The sequence below is a fragment of the Mycetomoellerius zeteki genome, unplaced genomic scaffold, assembly GCF_001594055.1.
Source record: "Mycetomoellerius zeteki isolate Tzet28-1 unplaced genomic scaffold, Tzet1.0 scaffold135, whole genome shotgun sequence".
NCBI classification, from domain to species: Eukaryota; Metazoa; Arthropoda; class Insecta; order Hymenoptera; family Formicidae; genus Mycetomoellerius; species Mycetomoellerius zeteki.
Genome location: NW_017256287.1, coordinates 5072958 through 5095710, shown reverse-complemented (window position 1 = coordinate 5095710; position 22753 = coordinate 5072958). Strand labels below are relative to the sequence as shown.

The following is a 22753-nucleotide window of genomic DNA, read 5'->3' as shown; positions in this document are numbered from 1 at the left end:
GGACATTTTGACAAGTCTCGTAAGGAACACTTGGCCTAACGCAAAACGGCAGATTATAGGGAGATAGCTTTCCAGATCAGTGCACGGAAGTAGTTGCAGAGAGATAGACGGTTACATTTCTTCGCTCGATAACCAGTTGGCCAGCTCCGATACGGTTCGCCGAACGTCGATTTCATGAGGGTGATGCGGTGATCAGTGACCGTTATCGAAACACCCCGGAAGGATCGCGCTTAAATCCCAGGACGATCTTATCAAGCGATTAGCGTCGGGGTCATGCGCATGACCCCGTGAGTGCGATTCGAGAAGGATCCAAGTTCACGTCGACGAAGTATCAAGAACGTGAGTATCGCGAGAAGATGTTCGTTCAGTGATAGTGCACGGTGTTAACCCTTGATCAACGATAAGAAACGACAAGAGCGGATTTGCACGCGGGACATTCTGCGATTACGAGACACGCGAGACACACGCCGGAAGATGAGGCTCTGGATGTTTCTCACCGTGCTCTCGGTGACGGTGCACGCGTCGCTGGAGGAGATCACCAGGAACAAAAATCGCGGCAGGGGATCCACGTGGTGGTGAGTATCAGGGAGCGAGCGTGGAGTTTTATTTTAATACACCTTCAGTATATAGTCGAATTCCTGTTTCGTCTTGTCCTTTCTCTCCACGAACGCACGCTTGTAAATACACCGCGTCGTAAAATATTTTATCGCCGGCATTAGCGCGCGAAGTTTTTTTTGAAATAAATTATGGTTGCACTGAATGGTTAATAGACCTGTTGACAAAGTCATTGAATGGACTTAAATAATCGGAGGGACTAGTCAGGAAAAGGACATATCGTATGTGTTAGAATTACATATTTTATATTATAGAAATTTCTTTAATTTCTTATTTATTGTTGCATGGATTATTAATAAAGAATATTGAAGTTAATATATATTGAAATAATCATCAAGGGAATGAAAATCTATAAAATACTCAATTTTCCTTGATAGAGAGAGAGAGAGAGAGAGAGAAAATCTCATTTTCTCACTAACCCATTCGAATCACATTATTCATTTATATTATTCTTTTTGTTATAGCTAATGACAATACTTAATGATTACGAATTTATATGATTCGAATTGAAATGCATGCAAATTATACGTATAGGGATAAACTTGACCTAGTATTTTTAATAAATAATAAGAAAAAATTTTCTTATGGCTCTATTACTGGATCTTGAAGATTTTTCCTCTCATAAATGTTGACGTCACAGCTAACGATTAAGCATTAATTAAGATCATTATTGCAATCGCTGAATCATCGGAATAAAAATCGCGTTGGAAGAATCAGTTCCACGTGGATCTGCCCTTGATCTTTGACCAGTTTGCACCAGCATGGAAATTGAAATTTCTCTATCGTTCTTTCGCTTGTTTTCGCTCTTAATTACTACTTTTATTGATTAATCTCTCGTCAAAAAAAGGTTGAGAATTTATTTATCGATTTAAATAAAAAACTTCAATTATTTGCACAGCAAAAGTTCAAATGAAAAGGAAAGGTAGAGATATACGATGTTACCTTTTTTACTTTGAAGAATTCTGAAATAGAAGTAACAAAAAATGTCAGAAGGACAAAATTTTATATAAAATACATATTTATATAAAATATAAATATATAATCTCTCGGTTCATCAAAGCCTTTTATACTTTTAGAACTTTATACCTTCCTAAAAGTAATCGAAATTATATACATTTTGACATATAAAATTCTTTTTCTGCTTTACATCTATACTTTCTTCTGCACACATCTAACACATTTCTCAAAAACTGGCTAAATGGCAGCATGTACAAAAATACATCATGAAGAGATGTCTCGCAGGATCAATACCGTCTCTCGCACTTCTTCCTTTACCGCCGTATTCGACGTAGTTTCTTCCAATTAAAATATAATTCTCCGCATGAATCGAATTGACCTTCGTGCATTAATTACTACGGTGTTCGCTCGTGCGCGCACGCATTAACACCTGTCTGCCCCTGCATTTATCGCGCTAATCGCGGGAGCAACGTTGTTTACGCGCGTGACCACCATGTCGTTATTAATTCATTAATCATAATTCTAACTCCACGTTTCGTTTCGCGGTTTCTTGCACACGATATGTGTTAGATAATGACTAACTTCATTAGATCCGATCATAAATAACGCGCGCGATCGAGAGCTCGTGTTCGCATGCTATCCTGCGAGATAACTACGGCGAATATCCACCTATAACATAAATCGTCGACGATATATCAGCCATGAACTCATACATTTCCGCGTAAACCTCGCACGATGGTTTAACAATTTGTTCATTATTTCCGCTAAATTAAATACATCGACACGATCCGACGGATCGCACGTTGCTCGCGATGACTGAGTCAGTTCAAACTGTGATGTATTGTTTATCGTTTGTCAGCAATTAAAAAGACACAAACATATTTATTCTCGATTTTGCCATAATTGTATATCGCATGGTACTTAGTGTTTCGATCGATGTCCTTAATTTTAATTGAAGATTGTTAAGTGAAATAAGTCATTCGATCATTATCGAAGATATACACTACTGGAACAATGGAAAGCAAAATCTTGTAGTTCTTTACCAAGCAGAACTTGAAAACTTTTCACAACTATTTAATTTAAAAAATGTGTGGCAATAAATCAATGATCTTGTTCTTCTTTAGCGATAAGTTAATTGTGGTTAGGAACATTAGTAATTAAAGACTAATAGCGAATTTGGTTGAACGCATTGATGCATATCGAAACTATAATATTATACACTGATTTAATCTGAATGTAAAAATAAAATGCAAATATTTTTTTAATTATAAAATACATATTTTACCAAACAGCACAATAAAGTATATGAAAGTTTAACTCGTTTCTATATTTATATTCTATATAAACGCATATGTCCGACGGCATCAGTGCATTCAACTAAATTCGTTATAACAGCAGGATTAATTTAAAAGAAAGCAGCATACATAAACAGATATTTTACAGAAAAAAAATGGTCAAATAGTATCAAACTGAAAGATAGATAAATTACATTCGTTTTTATCAATGTAATTTAACTTTATTTTAATCTTGGTTTAATTTACTTTTTATCTTTTTCTAATTCTAAGAATTAGAAAAGGATTAAATTAGAAAGAGTAAATTAAATCAAGATTTAATCCAAGATTAAACCAAGATTTAAGAAATAGACATTAGTAAGAGAAAGAAAACATCGAGAATGTCACGAATCTATCATCCATATCGGTTCGAGATATGTAGAAATCAATCGATTAGCAGGTACAACCATGACGATCGGTAGATCGGCTAAGAGTCGATACACATGATTCGGTATACGTTTGCCGTGCATTGTGGGTGGTCGTATCTGGTGTTAATAGTGACGATTAATTGTAGACGTGGGCAATAATTACACCTTGTGGCGACATAAAGTGCATAGAGACTTTCCGTATTTTTAAAACTCTTGCTAGCGTGACGAGATTATTACTTTTACCGTCGTTAATTAAACCTTGCGCGTTTTTCCATCTTCGCGAAGGCACACTCGAATTTCGTTATTATAAATGGTATCCGCGGTATCTTTCTTGTATGTCGCCGCATATCGTCAGAGTTGTTTCACCGCCGTGAGAACAGATTGTATAAATATAGTTATTGGCAACAAGTTTTCTGTGAATATCAAAATTAAAGTCTACAAATTTCTTCTTTTTCAATGTCAACAGATTCCGAAGATTCTTTATCATAATATGAAGCATGTCGTGCGAAATTTGCTTTATGTAAGCAAAATAACTTCTTCTTAAACTATATGTATATTTTGACACAAATAGACCTAATTTATCGTGTATTTGCATTAGTATGTCCAGTGAATACACCTAATATTCGAATAAATGAATAAAAAATGAATAAAAATACTCATTCGAATACACTTCTTTTTTATTCGTCAAGAAACGAATAAATACTTTTTCATTTCTTTTGAATGAATATTTTTTTAATATGATTATGAATATTTTCGTTTCGTAGTCACTTTTAATTTGTATTATCTGCACATAGCTTGCAAAGCCTGCAAGCGAAAACAGAAATCTATAAAAACAATGACTTACGATTACACCGTGCGCTTAAACCGCGACCTATATGATGGGCGTCCTTGTTTAACCTGTAGATTAAACAAAAACATTTTTATTGGGAATAAATAATATATCTCAGAATTTAATGTCCACAAATCATAATGAACGACCAAGATATCTTATAAAATGTTTATAACATTACTGTAATCGGAATTATATCGGAATATGTATGGCGCTCTATCAAATAGATATTTATAAATAAAAAATGTATTGCTTTCTAAAATATTTTTCAAAATTTCTAAGTTTCCTTCATAAAATTTGAATATTGTAATGACAAAAATAAATAAAATTCACTTTTTTATCAGAAAGTTAAAGGGTAACGATTGCTTATTGGAGTTTTCTTTATCAGTTTATATTTTGTTTGAATGAATATGAATACTCATTAAATATTCAGTTTTTTGTGAATAAATATTTTTTAAAAACCCAAAATTTTGAATGAATATATAATTATATTTTTTTTAATGTGATAATTTTGAATAAATACAATTTGGAGCTCAATTACAAATTTTTGTATTCATCGGGCACACTAATTTGCATATAGAAAATAGAAATTTGTGATTTTTTTACAAATAACTTTTCTCGTACTTTTAAATACGACTTGATGCAAACAGATCTAATTTATTGTGCAGTCCATGTAAAAAAAAGAAATTTGTAATTTTTACATATATTTAAATATAACTTGTCTTAAACGATCATCCACATCGTTAACAAGAGCGGAATTATGATAAGAGTTCCGTATCTTCATTAAACAAGGTGTTATATCTAATATTCTACAAATGAGATGCTAAACGGGATGCTCAAAGCTTCGTTATTAATCATTCAGGTTTCATATTTCAAATGAATGATCGTTACAATATTATATCTATCGCTTTCATCGCGAACCGGTAATCTCAAGTGTGGTCGATTTATCGACACGGTCCGCAGGGACGGCAATCAGGAGCGAGGGGTACGCGACCGTGACAGCCCGTGGCTCTTCTACGATGAGAAAGACGAGAAGTCGGTCGACCGAATGAAAAAGACGTCGTCGGGCTCCGCGATCGGAAACGCGACGTCTCTGTCGTGATTCATGATATCTCGACCTGATTCACGGCGCTGTCGTTCTGGATATGGACGGGCTTACGTTAGAAATGACATACGTCAGGATCTGAAAAGGAACGTTGATACACGCAGGGAAAGGCGTTCACTTAGAGCTTCAACAGCTTCACTTAGAGGATCAAACAAGAACATCACGGGTCTAAGGCACATTGAGCATTTACTTCTCAACATGAAGAATTAATGAAACCGTTTACAATTAGCTATCATTTACTATACACACGCTTACGCTTTAATTAAGTCCGTCGGAATGTCATATATATATATTTTGCTCGTTTTTATCTCTTGGATCTTATCGCGTGAGTCTATCAATTTAGTTCTGAATACGCAACTGCGTTTGTTCGTCTGAGAGCTACGAGCAACACGCACGAAGGATAAGACTGAAATAGCGTCATCGTGTTGTGAGCGTGAGCTCTTCTAAGATAAACAATAGGATCCCATAAATTACACCACAATTGATAGAAAATAAACAACAGCCTGTCATTTGATGAGATTATTTGATTGGGTGATCCTCGACAGTGTGAATATAACAGCAAAGAATACGATTTTTAGTATTCAAATTAACGTGAATCTATGCAGATTCTTATGTAATTTCATACTTTTTTTAGAAAGCAGATTGAAAAATAACATAAGAATAGAAATTGGTCACATTAAAAAAGAATTCTAAAAATGCATATTTATTTAATATCATGTTAGGTTAACCCTTCATTACTCGCGTGGAATATTCAAGAGTTCCCTTACATATGTAACACCATTTATATTAACACAAATTGTTACACAATTAAAAAGAATTGCATTAATTTTATTTAAAGGATGTGTATTATAGAATATTATATCAATCTTTATTTAATTGTAAATCATTAAAGAGTATAATGACATATATAATATTAAAATAATGTGTAAGATAAAAACACTCCGCGTGACTAATCAAGTTAAAAAAAAACCACGCGAGTGTAATGTTAACGCTAAGCATACTTAAATTGATTTTTCTTTACAAAGAATTCTGATATAGATCTTTACGACGAATCTTCTGATATAAATCTCGTATGATTTTAAAGAAAATTCGGTGGATCATTAAAACGCACGCGATATATTGCAGATACTTTGTGATAACGGCGCGAATTTAATATACTCTTTTGTCACTACGAGCGCGTGACGTTGGGGGGATCGTTATTGCCCTTCGCCCTTCTCTTTCCCCGTTCCTCTCTCGTCCCGGGGCGATAAATTATTTTCGTCTCGGCCATCGTCTGGCGGTAGAAAGTGTACGAAGGTGGAGGAGATGGAGGAGTCGTCCCTGAAGCTTTTCAAGCCCGACGTAAATTACAAGCAATAGATATATCCTAACCGGTCCGCGGCGCGGCTTATTTATGGACATCGCTTATTGAATGCATCGTATGCGAGCGCATCGTATGCTGCACCGTCGTCGATGTTGCGTGGAGTGCATTACGTCGCATCGGGCCGTTCGAGGATCGCGGATCGCGCGTGACGAATCGAAGGACCGCCATGTGAGTTCCGCGTGCATTCCGGACGTGCACGGGGCTCGCGATGGTCGTTGAAAGCACGTTGCACCGTTAAATTCTATGTTTATTATCTTCTCCTTTATTCGCGCAATACGCGCAATAATAATCTTGTTTAATCGACCACTGTCTCGCGTTTCAACGCGTTACGTTTACGTTTCCTGCATCTGGATTCTGTAATTTTTAATAACACATTATCGGTGATATTACTGTTCCGCTTCTCTTTCACCATATATAATAATCTATGTAATACAACGATATCGACACCGTCGTTGAAACTTACAGAATTCCAGTGCTGAGATTCTCGTACGTTACCGTGCTCTTGTTTTTACATCTCTTGCCCTAAAGTGGATACGAGAAAGTGGTCTTCCGGGACGTTACGTTCTCCATCTTCCTTTTCTGAGCCACGTGTTTGATACCGTCGCATTCCAACTCGTTTATAAACCAAGTGACATATCCCTTTCGTTCATTGGACTCGCCAAGCATTATTTCATGTCTCCTTTATTACGTCTCCGTTATATTTGCATCGCTCTAAATTTCATATACATCGCTGTAAATCAGAATGCACTTCCCGATTCAATGTCAAGGTACAATCCAGCGTCTTCTTTTATCGGGCCACATGTTTGCCACCTCGTACTCCGACGCGAGTTTGTTTAACCCGCTCGGAAGTGTCAACGAGAGATCTCGGTGGCGGGTGGATGACAGTCATTTCGCGGTGGGCGCCACGCCCGGTTTCTGTCAGAGCCTCAATTTCCGTCCAGACCACGAAGCGTCGACGGAGTCGCAGCGACAGTGATTACCTGTTTATTATGCCGGACGACGACTGATCCGATCCTAGAACGCACGAGCTATTTTAAATAAGATATCGCATGAGCGTCCCCCGCCCGGTTTCCCATCAAAGAACAACAAATATCCGACACATTTGCTGCTTTTTCACGCGGTCAAATTGGACGTTTACGATCCTGTTTGGAGTTCTTTCCAGGAGAAGTGCTTGTGATCATTGTTTTATTAACATTTTATTGCAACTGTACCGTCTTTAATATTATTGTGTCCGTACTGTTTTGCATTAAATTCGCTAATCTAGCTTTCATTTGAGAATTATATTATAAGATCAAATTTAAATATCTATAATATTATAAATGATATATGATTAATAACAGAAACACATTATTTATATAGGTATATATTTTTTGTGGCAAAGGAATATATAAATCTTTAGGACCCATTAAATTTTTTTGTTTTATTTTCTTTAGGAATTTTTCAGGTTTAATTATATACATTTTTAATTTGTAGTATAAGGCTGTTTAGAAAACACAAATAAAATATTATTATAATACAAAATTGGACCGATATGAGAATAAATCTAATTATGCAATATTATTGGATAGAATTTATTACTTTTAATCCTGTTAGACATAAATACTCATTGAAATTTTTTTCAAAAAGCATTATTTATAAAATTATTCTTAGGATCACTATGCTCCAGTTCGGGTTAATAACCGTATTTCTGATAAGAATGTGAATATGGTTTTAAATCAATATATTTGTATCTAGTTAAATCATCTTTAATTGCGAATTGCGATCAATTTTTTTATTATTTCGTGTCCGAGCGGGTTACAAAGTTTCTTACCGCACCTGATCGGTATGCATTTTGCGCGGTCCAGCATTTCTTCGGGGGTCCTCGCATCCCTCTTCCCACGAAGGGTACACCGTGAACGCATTTAAACGTTTTTCTGCGCGATGTTCGATCGATCGAGATGCGAATTCTTTCACAGGCTGGAAAGTTCTTTCACTCTCGCGCGGCAGCTTGATTTATATATATACAGGGTGTATCAGAAGGTGGGTACTTTCTCCGAACTACACTGTCCAAACATAACACTCAGATTTTATCGAGTATAAAACAGATATATTATTAATATATATATTTTTAAAGCGATTATTGATCTATTATTAATAATTTTTCAATTATAAGTAATTAATATTAGAAAATTTTAATGTTTCACTAATATAAAAAGTTACATTTCATTTCAAAGTTTTACTTAAAAAGAATTCTGATCTTAAATTACGAATAGAGAAAGTTGTGGAAATTTTTTATAGGATAGGCATAAATTCTTTAGTAGTTAACATTTCATTATACATTTTCGTTACCAAAAAAATCAACTTCAAATTTGGTCAAGGAATTTATAATAAATCCATGGATACATGAACCAGTTTCGTCTTTCGTGCTAATCCACCTTCGTCGCTCCCCATTCTTTCTCGCACTGCCCGTTCTTTCTAGAAAGCGCACTTTTTTGCGCTCGAAATTGGCGTTTCGCGGTGATGACTACTGTTTAACTCGCACGTTTAAATACCTCCATATAAGGTACTTTATACTTATATTATACATCTATTCAAACGTTCCACAAACAATTTCTAAAATGGATCAAATACAATCTTTTAGAGTTGCGTTTAAAGTTTTAATAAAGGACAATTTGAGTTTCCTTTATTCCTGTAAATCAAGAACACTTAAAAATATAAAACCCTGTCTCTAAAACAATCACACAATGCGCAGAATAGATGTTATTACTTTAAAATTATAATTCTCTAAGAAGATAAAAAGCATCCATTCTGCAAATTAAACATTTTTTCAATTTTTCTATATCAGCAATTCTAAGCAAATTAAATGCAGGGTTTAAAAAAATTTGTTTAAAACTGCAATTGCATTTAGAAATAAATAATTAAAGAAGAGAATTTGAAGAAGATATATAATGAGATATATATATATATATGTGTGTGTATGTGTATGAAATATTTATAAGTAAAGATTGAATGTTGATTAAAATTCTATTTAGCGCAAATTGGAAGTTGTTTCTCTACCAGATCGATCGCACCTGTCGCTCTTGTGGATCGAATAGGACAAATGCAATCGCGGCGGATGACGGTGCGCATTATCATTCGCGGAATTGCCGCGTAATTAAAATTTATTCGCGCGATATGGCCTGATACCTTGTGCGTTACATTACGACGGTCATGTAATACGCGACAAGCATGATAACGACGCGCACGGTGCTCGCCAGGACGAACACACAGAGGCTCATTAAGGGAATTTACTAGCGATCGCATTGCATTAAGCTCTTCGCCGGGGCCGGAGCTAGCTTAAGCACGGCCAAACGCAGCTGCATATAAATTGATAATTTCACGAAAGCACGCATACTATGTGCACTTTAACGCTTGTGTCGAGGATATACGATCGGGATTACGCTCCCCCGGACGAAGGGAGCACTGCGTACCGCTGGATCACGGGAGTAATTTTACTCAAAGGCTCTTCATTAACACGATCCCTGTTTGAAAATACGTCCTTAATGTTCCGTGTCTACCCGATGCCATCAAAACCTGCTTCCTTCGATGTTAGCCAAGTCTACTTCTTCCTTCAACGAAACTCCAAAGAATTGTGTGTTCGAGATGAATAGAGGCTTCATAGTTGCACCCAAAGTCATTTTCGACTGTTTCTTTCGGCAAATTATAAAGAATGGTTTTCTCAACAAATCTTTATATTTATATATGTTTCGCTTTCTCCTTTTTCTTGTCTCTATGTCTCTCTATCTCTATGTCTTCCCATATTTCTGTAAAATCTATTTTTCTTTTATTTGTCATTTTTATTGTACATAATATATTACTTCCATTTTTGTTAGTTGTAAGTGTCTCTTGTCACGAGTTTTATTTTATTTAAAAATATGAAGAATATAAAAAATAATACGTCGTTTTTTTAATTTTTTTAGGGGTATTGCAAAAGCAGGCGAACCCAACAATTTTTTACCGATGTCAGCAGGTTCCATACACATGGAACCGGTCTACGCTACCCTAAGAAGAAAACAGAGGAGGCTCGCTAGAGAGAATCCAGGAGTACTGATGGCAGTGTCAAGGGGTGCGAACCAAGCTATCGCCGAATGTCAACATCAGTTTCGCAACAGGCGATGGAATTGCTCGACGAAAAATTTTCTAAGAGGGAAAAATCTTTTTGGCAAGATCGTCGACAGAGGTAAGGAAATGAAGAATTAAGTTTGATAATATATGCTATGGGGAATTAATTATCATATGACAATAATGAGAATTATTAATTATTTCGAAAGGATTATTATAATTTGTCTACTCGATTATGCTATTTAATACGACTATATTCAAGAAATAGTTAATTCCGTTGATTAATTTCATAAAAAGCAATGTGTTTAACTCTAGGACGCTATTGTATGTAAATTTGACGTGTAAGTGAGCGAAGTCATTGAGCGTCAAACCATGCTTTCAGCGATTAGCAGGATTAAATTTAATAATCCGTTTATTTTTTATTTTCTTTTAAATTACTAATTAGATTATTTAAATTTATATATCATAGATATATATATCAATGTATATTTATGATGAAAATATATATAGCGATGAAAATATCTAGATTATAAATATTTTATTATTAAAAGTGTGAAAATCTTATATCACATTAATTAAGAGAGTGATCTACTTCCTCGGATGTAAAATTTACGTATCAATATATATAGCATTACTGTATCACTCAATAGCGTTCTAGAATTAAATCATTAAAATAAAATTTATTAAAGAAGTAATAAGGAATAAGTTTCTTGTTTTTGCGCAAAAAATCACAGTAAAATGACATATATATACAAACTTAAGACATATTTAATCTACGTTATCTTTCAAAAGATAGTACATATTATGGTGCCGTAATATATAATCAGTGTTCCCCCAATAGAGAGATTCATTGGGAACAAGTTTCAAAGGAGGAAATGAGAGATATAAGTAACAAGAGAGAGAGAGAGAGAGAGAGGTCCGATCATAGTCGTTAAGATTGCCAGTGACAAATCTGTCGATTTGCTTAAGTTAACACAGGCTCGAGACGTCTCGTAACACTCGGTAGATTAAGTAATAAGGTCGTCATCTCGTCATCGCAATGCGTCATCGCTAAGCAAACGACACCTTCGAGATAAGCCGTAGACTTTTCAGCGGATGTAGAGCTAATTTAAAACGACATCACTGGCCTCTTATCTGGCCGAAAAACATATTACTTCGAATGGATCATACTTCTCTTAACTTTACTTTATCTCAATTATACACAACTATACGATGACGCTTACAAATTTACTTATTATACTTATAAATTTAAATCAATTTTATATAAACTTATTAAAGATGATACGTAAATTATAATACAATTACACAAAATTAATAATTTCAACGTATCTAAATTGTAATTAAATAACAAAATAATATTTGATAACATTTGTTACATAAATATGTAATTCTATTTTACGAATTTATATTTTCTACATAAAATTTGTATACATATTTGAAATACTATTGAGTATAATAAGTAATTGTATTCGCTGAGTATTGATATTATTCTATTTAAAACATGATCGGACACCCGCGGTGCTTTCGACAAGGCGCATTAACACCTCGTTCGAATGCGAACGCGCGATCGCATAGATCGAGTTCATAGAGCGCGAAGGCTCGAAGTCGTCGTGGGGTTAGAAGGACGAGGGCACGATGATGCCTGGGCGAGGAGCGAAGAGAGGGCAAGGGGGGCTTTAGGAGGCGTGCCCTTCGTCCGAAGGCCCCGGGCACGTGCCCTCACCGGCCAGATGTATGTTTTGCAACCTGATAATGGACCTTCTCGTACCAGTTCTGGCTCCCCTGCGGCTCTTTTAGATCTCGTCGAGGCGATTGTAAGCCGAGCTTTTTCGCTCGAGCCGCTCCCACCCCATTATGTCGAATGTCCCCATATGGCCACTTAGTAAAACTAAAAGAAGTACACGGTGCAAAGAGAGAAAGAGAGAGAGAGACAGAAAGAAAAAGGGAAAAAAGAGAGGAAAAGGGTAGAGAGCGAGAAAGTAGCTTACGCGTTATTTTCATGAGCCTGTAACACGCACGCTTCGACGCCCAGAGACATGTTTCATTGCAACATTGCAACACGAAACGATCGTAACGTCGCAATAGGGTGACGAGGATTAGCGGTTAATACGAGATGTTCCCTCTGGTGCGTCTGCGACTAACACCGGTATCTAGTTGCAGATAGATTCGTATCTTCCGTGTATCCTAACACCCTTATTTCCAATTCACCCTCCGATTATATTCACTCGTTATTACAATGCATTTGTCGCCAACGTACTAAAAATGATTAACTATTCTATATGAGAATACTTTGAGGTTACCTTTATAGCAATATATTACAAGCTTCTTGACCTTGTTGCTTCTTAACCTTCCGAAAGTAAAGATGGGTCTATTGGACCCACTCATTTATAAATCTCTTTGTCTAAAATGTGAAACAATTAAATTTTTTTTATATGTTTTGTCTTTCTTTCTTAAGTATATCTTTCTTTGTTTTTTTTTCTCTAATGTTACACATTTCTTCATGTTTCATTACGTTATGTTTCATTTACAAATTTGGATTATTTTTGTTAAAATATACTTAATATTCATTTTTATACGAATTATGTCATTTTAATTCCTTGAAATTAATTAGTGCCTTTTAATTAACATACATTAAATGGATAAATTAAATGGGTCTGTAAAACATCAGTATATCAATAAATATGTTACAAATTTTGGGCGTCAGCTTCGAAAGTTTAAGTATCTTCTTGATGGGATATTATTGAGTATGGTAGAATTTATGAAGTCTACGCTCGTTTCAAGTATTTTGCGGGGGTTCTACGAAAGCGTTCGTAAAAAAGCTGATGTACTAGAATACATTCAGTGCATTAATGCGGATCTTTTTTGCATACGCATCAGAAATATTATTTAAAGAGTTATACAATCTCATGCATTATTACTTTACTTCGCGGCCATTAGGGGATAAAGACGAGGCGTAGGAGCTATTAGAAATTTCGTAAATTGAACAGGCGCCTCACGGTATATATAACGTGCGGCATTTATATGACACCTGTAAACGAAAAAGTGAGAGCGCCATGTGGCATCCATAACGCTTGACGTGTTAATCAAGTCCCGAGAAAGCCACTCACGGATAATAACGCCGTTGGGGACGAGAATCCATTTTTACATTCGCTTCGCACTTCTATGATACATTGTTCTGTCAGGAGCGGGTAGAAAATGATTACGTATAAATCGTGAGATACAAAAGCGCGTCACGCGGTTTAAAGATCGATCGTAATGTTATTCCTGTCGAGATTAAATAACCATTGTGAGAGGTATTAATTTGATGCGCGCGAAAAACCTGTCATGATTACGTTCACCAATCTATTGCGCAAATTAGATAAAGTCTAATAGACGCTATAGAACATTTATGAGAATATATAATATCCATTTCTATCAATACAGATTTCTCAGTTTAATGTACTCTTTATCTTTTTTAATTCTTAAAACTAAAAAAGGATAAAAAGTAAATTAAACTGAGAGATCAAAGTTAATCTACATTGATAAAAATGAACATAAATAGAATTTAACCGCAAATTCACGCAAGTTAAAGAAGGAAAAGCGCGTGGCGCTCTTTCTTTATATCCCATATAAAATATACTGTAGAGATCTACGCAAATATATTATATATATATATATATATATATAAAAACGCGTGATAATTGATTGATTTTATTTTTGCACGCAAAAGTAACGAAACTTAACTATTTTGTAATAGATTACCGCGATAAATTTCGGTACGCTTTGCTTTTTTCCGTTTTCCATAACAATCTGCAGGATCGCTCGCAACTTCCACGAGACAGGGCCTTCGACCTTTCACCTTTTCGTCTTCATCGCCCCGTATGAGCGCGGACCAGTTTTCTCCGCTCTTCTCACTGCCGCTCTCGCTTCTTATATATATCTTCTTTGTCCTCGTATGGATCCTCTCGAGATTTGATCTTCACTGCGCTGGCATAAGGGAAACGCAGATCGCTATCAACTACCGGTAATGCACTCGCGTACTTGTCGCATTCGAGGAGATCGAAAAGGGGGTCCGGAAAGAACTCGTAGTCGAACACCGGCTTAAACGGTCGTTTCCGGATTATCACTCAAACTGTCTACAGTCATGTCGGAAATATAAACTGTGAGAGTAGAATAGCGACATACAGATTTCCGAGCAGGATAACACGAATCTATTGCGTCGTATTGGTCTCACGTTAATATTACCGGGTGTTGCGTGACATTTCGTCGCGAATATATATATTATTGTGGTAAGAAACAGGAAAGTCATGTAGAGATTCACGTTTTATATTTAGTTTTTTAAAAAAATTTATGTACGTTTTGAGCTGTTAATTGAGAAATAGAAGTACTAAGTTAGAGGATATAAGGTACTCTGTATGGACGTTAATTTACTCGACGCGAATAATTATTAAGTACGAAACAAGTTGTCAATCCAGGCTGGAATTTTTAATAATGAGCGAGTAAGACTTAATGTATTCATGTGTCAGTGTGGAAACGGACGATTAACGATTTGATAAAAAACACGATGTCGATTAACATGTATACGATCTGAAACTTTTGTCGACATCGGGTAACACGAAAATTGAATATGTACGACATTTGAATTTAAATAATATGTAATCATTGCGTATATAAAAAAAGTGATGGGAATTAATGTTGAGCCGGAGATCTGTGCGCGAGAAGATTTTCGGAGACTTGACTCCGATACTTTTGGTTGCGTTTGTACTCGATATTATAGCTGGTAGTGAGTGCGTTCGCGGCCTGTAATCATTTCGCCGCCAAGAGCCACCTACCGCATTGGTACCCTTGCCTTCCACCGTTCTCCATCTCGTTTCATCCAACTCCTCTTCTGCTCCTTTCTCTCGCGGCTTTCTCTCGTACCTCCGCATCTTCCTTCTCTTCGGCACACACCGTGGCTCGCAAAAGCAAGCCTCGCAGCCTAATTGCTCGGTAAACTGCGAAGACTCTGCCGTATCGGGCGCATAACACTGTTTCTTCCTCTCCCAGATTATTTTTGATTATAACAACCGAAGTAGTTCGATTAGAATCGCGAGAAAAAAGAACAACCACGTCGTCGGTGACAGACAAACTCTCTCATTCATGTACAATAGTTTTAATGTAATTAAAAACTCAGGAAATAAAAATAAAATTATAGAATAATAGTTTAAAATATATACATAGAAATAACTATTTTTGGTAAAGTATTTAAAAATTTAGATAGGTATAAATTTGAAAATAATTTTATTAGACAGTTAAAATAATTATGTAAGAACAAACATGTAACGATCAAGTTTGTTGTTAAAACTTTTTGCAACGTTGCTTATCATGCTTGAGTTTTCTACGTAATTATTTTGATGATCTACTATTTTTAGGTCTATTTAAATCGGATCTATTTAAATTTGTAGATACTTTAATAAAATTGTTCTGTATAAATACCTAATAAAATTTAGTATGTAACCAGTGAAATGACGAATATAAGAATGGTTTCAATCTTGATCAACACATAATATGCAAATAATCATCTTTCTTTCCGGCTATGCTCTATCAATGAGGCAACCAATCAGCGAAAGAAGTTCGCGATTAGTTACGGACCTGTACCCTATCCCACGAAATGACGTTGCAGCTCTGCGCGGTTTGCATTTCGCCTTCATGATTCTATTATAGCACGAGTTTCAACAGAAGGCAAATTGTAAAGCGCGAGAAAAGGAAGAGCCACAAAGAACTTTTATCATACAGAGCGGAAATCCGTAACAAATTTCGAACTCTTTTTACCAATTAATTACGTTATTCCTGAGAGCCACACATTACACAACGTTAAAATCCGAGCCATCTTTTTTTGGCAACGAATTAATGAATTCGCACAATCTTAATCGTGCAGATATTCTCGATCTTTTTCCAAGATGGACATACGTTCGTAATCTTATCTTCATGATAAATTCAGACTATATGAGATCGTGACATGTTTCAAATATCTTCGCCATAAGTTGTAATATCGACGTAATCCATTTACAGGATAAATTTAATCAATATCTGTCCGATGCGTGCAGGACGCGTCTTATATGGCGACATCGGCCGCTTTTTGCCACGACCATAAATCGTGGCCTATGATGGGCTACATGTGTCGACGGCACGCCACGGTTTCTTGCGAAAACGTGAGCCGTGATCCAATGGGCCTCGCGTGATTTTTACATCTTGTTTGCTTCCACGGGGCCCTGCAAGCCCACACTCGTTCCCGCGGGTCTATATGGCGCTCTGTGTTATTCCACGGTCTTCGAGTTCCTCAGGACTGTTCTGCCTGTTCTTCGCTACCCTTTGCCTTTCTTATTTTCGAGTCTGGCCGAGTTGTCACCGCGATCATTCGTAAGGTCGTCGGAGATACTTTGTCACCGTATATCAAGAAACATCGTTCACAAATATATTAAAGATAAAATTAAAAAATATATATTTTTTAGATATGATAAAATTTTGTAATATTTTGAATATAATGTCTAAAGATGTTAAATTATTGAAACTTTTAAAAATAATATATAGTAACAAATATGTTGATATTACTCTCATTTAAATATGACAATAAATCGCAACGTTCTTGAATGAACAATTTAATTTTCTGCACGTCTATTAAGAGTGAAAATCGTTTTTAAAGCCAAACGCTTTTTTAAACTCGCATTTTTCTTTACATTGACATCTTAAGTTGCTGAAATGGCAATCTCTCTCTCAGTGCAAGTAATAAATCCATCTTTCTGTTCTTTATAACATTCGTAATGAATCATTGTAAGCGATTTTACATCCAGCCTATCACTTGACATCACGGACTACCATCTCATGTCTAATGGCTGTATTACGACACATCTACATAAATCATCACGTCGCCGATATCGTCGAGGACCACCATCGTCAGTACGTCGTTTTAGATTCCACGTGTAGGTGGTTACACCATAACTCGTTCTGTCTCCTGACAGGTACTCGGGCCGCGACAGTAGCAATAATTCCTAACGATTTTATCTCTGTGGAATTTTAGCCGAGACGCAAATGTCCCTCGTAAAGATGCGCGACGATGCCGCTTAGGACAATCTCGAAAACGATGTGGTCGCGGAGATCGCGGCTTTTTGCTCTATAGATACTCTATATGCTTCATCGAGGGGATCTACATCGAAAGGCCAACTGTTCGTCCGACGAACTGTACCAACCTTTCATAATAAAACTTATACCCTAGTATCGGTACTAATTTTTTTCAAACCAGAATTATCAAATAGTCTGTAAACTTGATGATACGAATCTAAAATACTTTAAATTCTTTGAAGTGAAATCTCACTTTAAGGAGTAAAAATTCCGCCAGTTTTGAATAAGAGTAGCTCACTTTTCAATCTTTAAGAATGAGAGTCACTCTAAAATTTTTAGAGAGTATACATTATAGTCTCGTAACAACAATTTCTTGCAATAATTTAATAGATAATAGAGTTTTGCTGTATTGATAATAGGATTATTGTCATTTGAATTTGTCGATTTAAAGAAATCATTTAAAATAAGAATTTAATATAAGATACTTAACTGAATTAATTCTTTTTTATTAATTCCTTTTTATTAACAAAAAATATATCATCGCAATCAAAAATATGGCGACATATAATTGACATATCTAGCTAGAAAAAAATTGTCTTGCAAGACTACATAAAACGCTTTCAAAATATTTCGGATCTGTCCATTGTTCCTAAATCTGTCCCGACTGCCGGGTTGAAGAGACAGATTCCCAACCAGTACGCGAGTACGACGTAAGGAACTCGATGTATGCGCGCGTGTTTACCCTGCGGGTACACTCTGACTGCACCTCTAACTTGCTCATACTATTTGAACGAGTCGATAAAACCGCCGTCGAACTATTTATCGTACGCGGAACAAGCGAGAATGATGTACTCGCTTCGTTGACGGCAAACAATTGCTGTACCGGGAGATTATCGAGTCGCGCTTTTTATCCTTCATCTGAACTTTCCTCACACTGTATCTTTCACCGCGTCGCATTCTTTCTCTCACTTCTCACACATTCTTCCATCGTTTCGTTCTTCTATGACCTCGCGCATGCCGATAACAGTATATTTCCGAGCCTTCAAGAAACAAGACCGCGACTCGCTTATCTACGAGTGACGGTCCGATTGTTTGAAAATCATAAATCCTGTAAAAACCAAGAAAAATCGAATGGATTGGTTTCCACGAATCACAAAATCCATGACGAGGCAATGAGTTTATCAAGGGCGTTCGTTGCAAATAATTAACCCACGTTCTTAAGACATGATTCAACAAGCACTATGGCTTCGTATATCTAAAAAAAGGGAAAAAAGAGAAATAGGAAAGGAAAAAAGAGAAACTCTCTAAAACTTTTAGAATGACCTGTTCACTTTTAAAGATTGAAAATTGAGCTTTTTTTTCAAGATTAAATCGATTTTCACACTTTAAAGTGACATTTCACTCCGAAAAATTTAGAGAGTAACAAATCTATTTTTATTCTGCAACAAATCTTTTCTTTCTCTTCATTCTTCTTCTTTTCTTTGTTTCCTTTTCTAAAATAGACAAAGGAATGCACATAAAATACAAATAAATACTGTAAAGCACCAACAGAAAAGATTACATCAATAATAGAATGACAAAATTTATTTTCTTCAAGTAAAGAAAATCGCAAGAAAATAAATTTGCAATTTTTTATGTCTCAATAACAATAGGAAAGTCTTGAAATTGAATAGTTTCGTCGAAGGAATGCTAAATAATTAGCAAATGCTATGTTACAACACGTAGCCATATCTGTCGAGTAGACAGGAAGAGATCTTCCTGTCTACTCGACAAATTGATCTCCTCAGCTATCCTTGTTAAACGAATTTGTGACACTTTCATGCTCTCAGCTCATTGTTAGTCTTTAGAATCACGCGAGAACGTCTCGACTAGAAGGCAACGCGATTACTAACGGTGTAATCCGTTCAGTCATGGTAGTCTGACATTATGATAAATAATATCTGGAACTGATCGAATTTAGGATGAGAGAGGAAATAGGGCAAGGATTCACCGTAACAACGAGCCGTGTAACGGCATAAATCTTTCTGCTTTTCTTCAACGCACCTGCCTTCCCACTTCCGCCAACGCTAACTCTGCATTAATATTAAAAAAAATCGTCACTCATTTTTCTCCTTCTTCTCTTTCTTCTATGATTTTGTTCGATCACGTTCTATCTGTTCTCAATGCTCACTACTGTTAAGAAGAGAGCTCGAGATGTCACTGTCCTAACGTAAAAGACTCGTAACGAATCTAGAATTTCGAACCCAGGATGCTTCGTTGCGGACGATACCATCGTTCCATCGTTGATCCGTTGTTGAATCGTTTAACATCTTATTCTTGTTCAATTTTACGGATTCTATCATTTCGATACGCACGCGCATTTAATCGACCGAGGAAAGTTTCCCATTGACTTGTAGTCGATCACTCTGAAGAAGTAGCTTAGAATAGGCAGCTTAAATAGAAAATGCTACAAACTTTCTAATCCCCTTAGCTTTTACCTCTCTATACAACGTTCAATAATTTATGTCAGATATGATTTAGTTATTATTTTATAAAAATGTCTCATATATGGAAATGTATCTAATAAATCACTTTAAGATGTATAGAGGTATTATTATATTGTATTATATTTCGCTCTCTCCTTAAATTCATTATTATGTTTTAATTAAATAAAAAGATATTTATAAATAACAAAAATTAATTAAAATAATTAACTTAATAAAATTTAACTTAAAAATGTAGAACACCACGTAATATTTTTACACTAATGGGACAATGTAACACTGTCTCGGAATGGTGCGAGCTCGCAATTTATGAAATTGTTTCGTCCGCTCTTCTCTCGCACGATATCTTCACCGGCACAAAAGGAGCCGGCACGCACCTGCACCTTATGCAGATAAGGTTGAGGTGCTTCAGGTCAGCCCACTCAGGGTTAAGGTCACGTACCGTCTTTTACCTCTCGCCCTATCTTTCTCCTTCTCTTCCTCTGTCGTTCTTCTTGTCGTTCTCTCTTATGCACACTCCTGTTCTCCCTCGCTTCCACCTGCGAGAACTTCTCGCGCAGGTAGTCTCTCGCGAAGGATTGAGACGTTGCCTGACGTCACCACTCACCTCCTACGCGACCAAACACCGTGAAAGTTTTGTCAGCACTCCCGACCAGTAGAAAAATATTGATAACTATCAAGAAGAAAATTAACATTTCATCACACTTAAATCCGTCACACTTAGAAAATAAAAAAATACTTACTGAGGGTTTATTTTTATCAGAAATATTCAAGAATATTATACTGAACAAATAAAATTAAAAACTGAAAGATTTAACGATGCAATGTTTATAATAAAAGCAATAATACGTGTAATAGTTGATTTTAGCAGAATTTGAATCTGCGTTTTCGCATTTTCCATGCGCTGAAGGAGGAATTTAGTTTCCAACACGGCGCGCATCGTGAATTTTCCGTGATTTTTTTACAGGATGTCGAGAGACTGCTTTCATCTACGCCATCACGAGTGCAGCAGTGACTCACAGTATCGCTAGGGCATGTAGCGAAGGCAGCATTCAATCGTGTTCCTGTGATTACACTCACCAATCACGCGTATCAGCTGCCGTTCGAGATTGGGAATGGGGTGGTTGCTCGGATAACATTGGATATGGCTTCAGATTTTCTCGCGAATTCGTCGATACTGGCGAACGTGGCCGAAATCTCCGCGAGAAGATGAATCTACATAACAATGAGGCCGGCAGAGCAGTAAGCTTTTTCAATTTCATTTTATTTAAATATATAAAAGAAAAGAATGAAAATGTTAAAGTTACTCTCCTAAATATTTCATTTGTGATTTAAATTCAGATAAAAAACGGGATATTCATATTTAATCTGGATATTCGAAATTCATTTACATCCTGCTATTTTATGTGTTGGCATATTTGTGTTGAACAAAATAATTAATCCGCAATAAACCATTCATCGCAAGATGAGAAAGTTAAGATCATCGTGAATATTATTAATTTTAATTGCAAAGAAAAATTACAAGGACTTCGCCTCTCTCATTACAGCACGTGACTTCGGAGATGCGTCAGGAATGCAAGTGTCACGGTATGTCCGGCTCGTGCACGGTAAAGACCTGCTGGATGCGGCTGCCGAATTTCCGCGTGGTCGGCGATAACTTGAAGGATCGTTTCGACGGTGCTTCTCGGGTAATGGTCAGTAACTCAGAACGAGCGCGCGTTACCAACAATGCTATCACCAGCAACTCGGCGAGCAACTCCGTGCATCAGCATCGTGATGGTCTCGGACGTCGGCAGCGCTACAATTTCCAGCTGAAGCCATACAATCCGGAGCATAAGCCACCCGGGCAGAAGGATCTGGTCTATGTGGAGCCATCGCCGCCATTCTGCGAGAAGAATCCCAAACTTGGCATTTTGGGCACTCACGGGCGACAGTGCAACGACACGAGCATCGGCGTTGATGGCTGCGACCTAATGTGCTGCGGTAGGGGTCACAGAACTCAGGAGGTGACGGTAATCGAGAGGTGCTCCTGCACTTTCCACTGGTGCTGCGAAGTCAAGTGCCAGCTGTGTAGGACGAAAAAGACGATACACACATGTCTGTGAAAAGAAATTCTTCTTCGTAAGATATCTCGTAATCTTGATCATCTTCGAGACAACCTTCGTGTAGGATCAAACGATCAAAGTTCGAACTTTTCCTATTTTCGCAGTATCTCCTTGTGTAACCATATACGTTGATGAATTTAAGGGATGAGACTACTTCTTTTAATTTAAAGAATCCTGATAGTCTCTCGTAGACGATTGTCGCAACGGTCTGTTTCGAGAGATCCTATCATGGGTCTTGCCGGATGGGGTCGAAGTCGTCGTGGAGTCTCCCGCGTGAACCCGCGGGATCTCCTCGTCTTCAGTATTACGCGAAACGAACGGAACCACATATATTTATTACGCTGCGTCGCGCGCGTATTAAAGACTGAGATGGTGAGAAGCGTTCGTGCGATCGTAGATTTTTAAGGCTTTAAGATAGGAAGATTGTGTGGGATGCGGTA

The 22753-nt window shown here is 36.6% G+C and overlaps 1 protein-coding gene across 1 annotated transcript; it reads left to right on the top strand.

The window, feature by feature from the left end:
* The first annotated feature begins 121 nt into the window (after positions 1–121).
* Positions 122–22456, top strand: wg (Wnt family member 1 wingless). The gene is made up of 4 exons (XM_018461916.1): positions 122–575; positions 10507–10766; positions 21176–21450; positions 21756–22456. The coding sequence occupies exons 1-4, from the start codon at positions 475–477 to the stop codon at positions 22311–22313; spliced, it is 1194 nt and encodes a 397-aa protein (XP_018317418.1). The 5' UTR covers positions 122–474; the 3' UTR covers positions 22314–22456.
* Positions 22457–22753: the final 297 nt, after the last annotated feature.

Excerpts from the sequence above, each read along its gene's own strand:
- wg (XM_018461916.1), top strand. The coding sequence starts at position 475 with ATGAGGCTCTGGATGTTTCTCACCGTGCTCTCGGTGACGGTGCACGCG. Across the intron at positions 10,767-21,175 it reads TGGCAAGATCGTCGACAGAG|GATGTCGAGAGACTGCTTTC; the intron begins GTAAGGAAATGA and ends ATTTTTTTACAG. Across the intron at positions 21,451-21,755 it reads ACAATGAGGCCGGCAGAGCA|CACGTGACTTCGGAGATGCG; the intron begins GTAAGCTTTTTC and ends CTCTCATTACAG.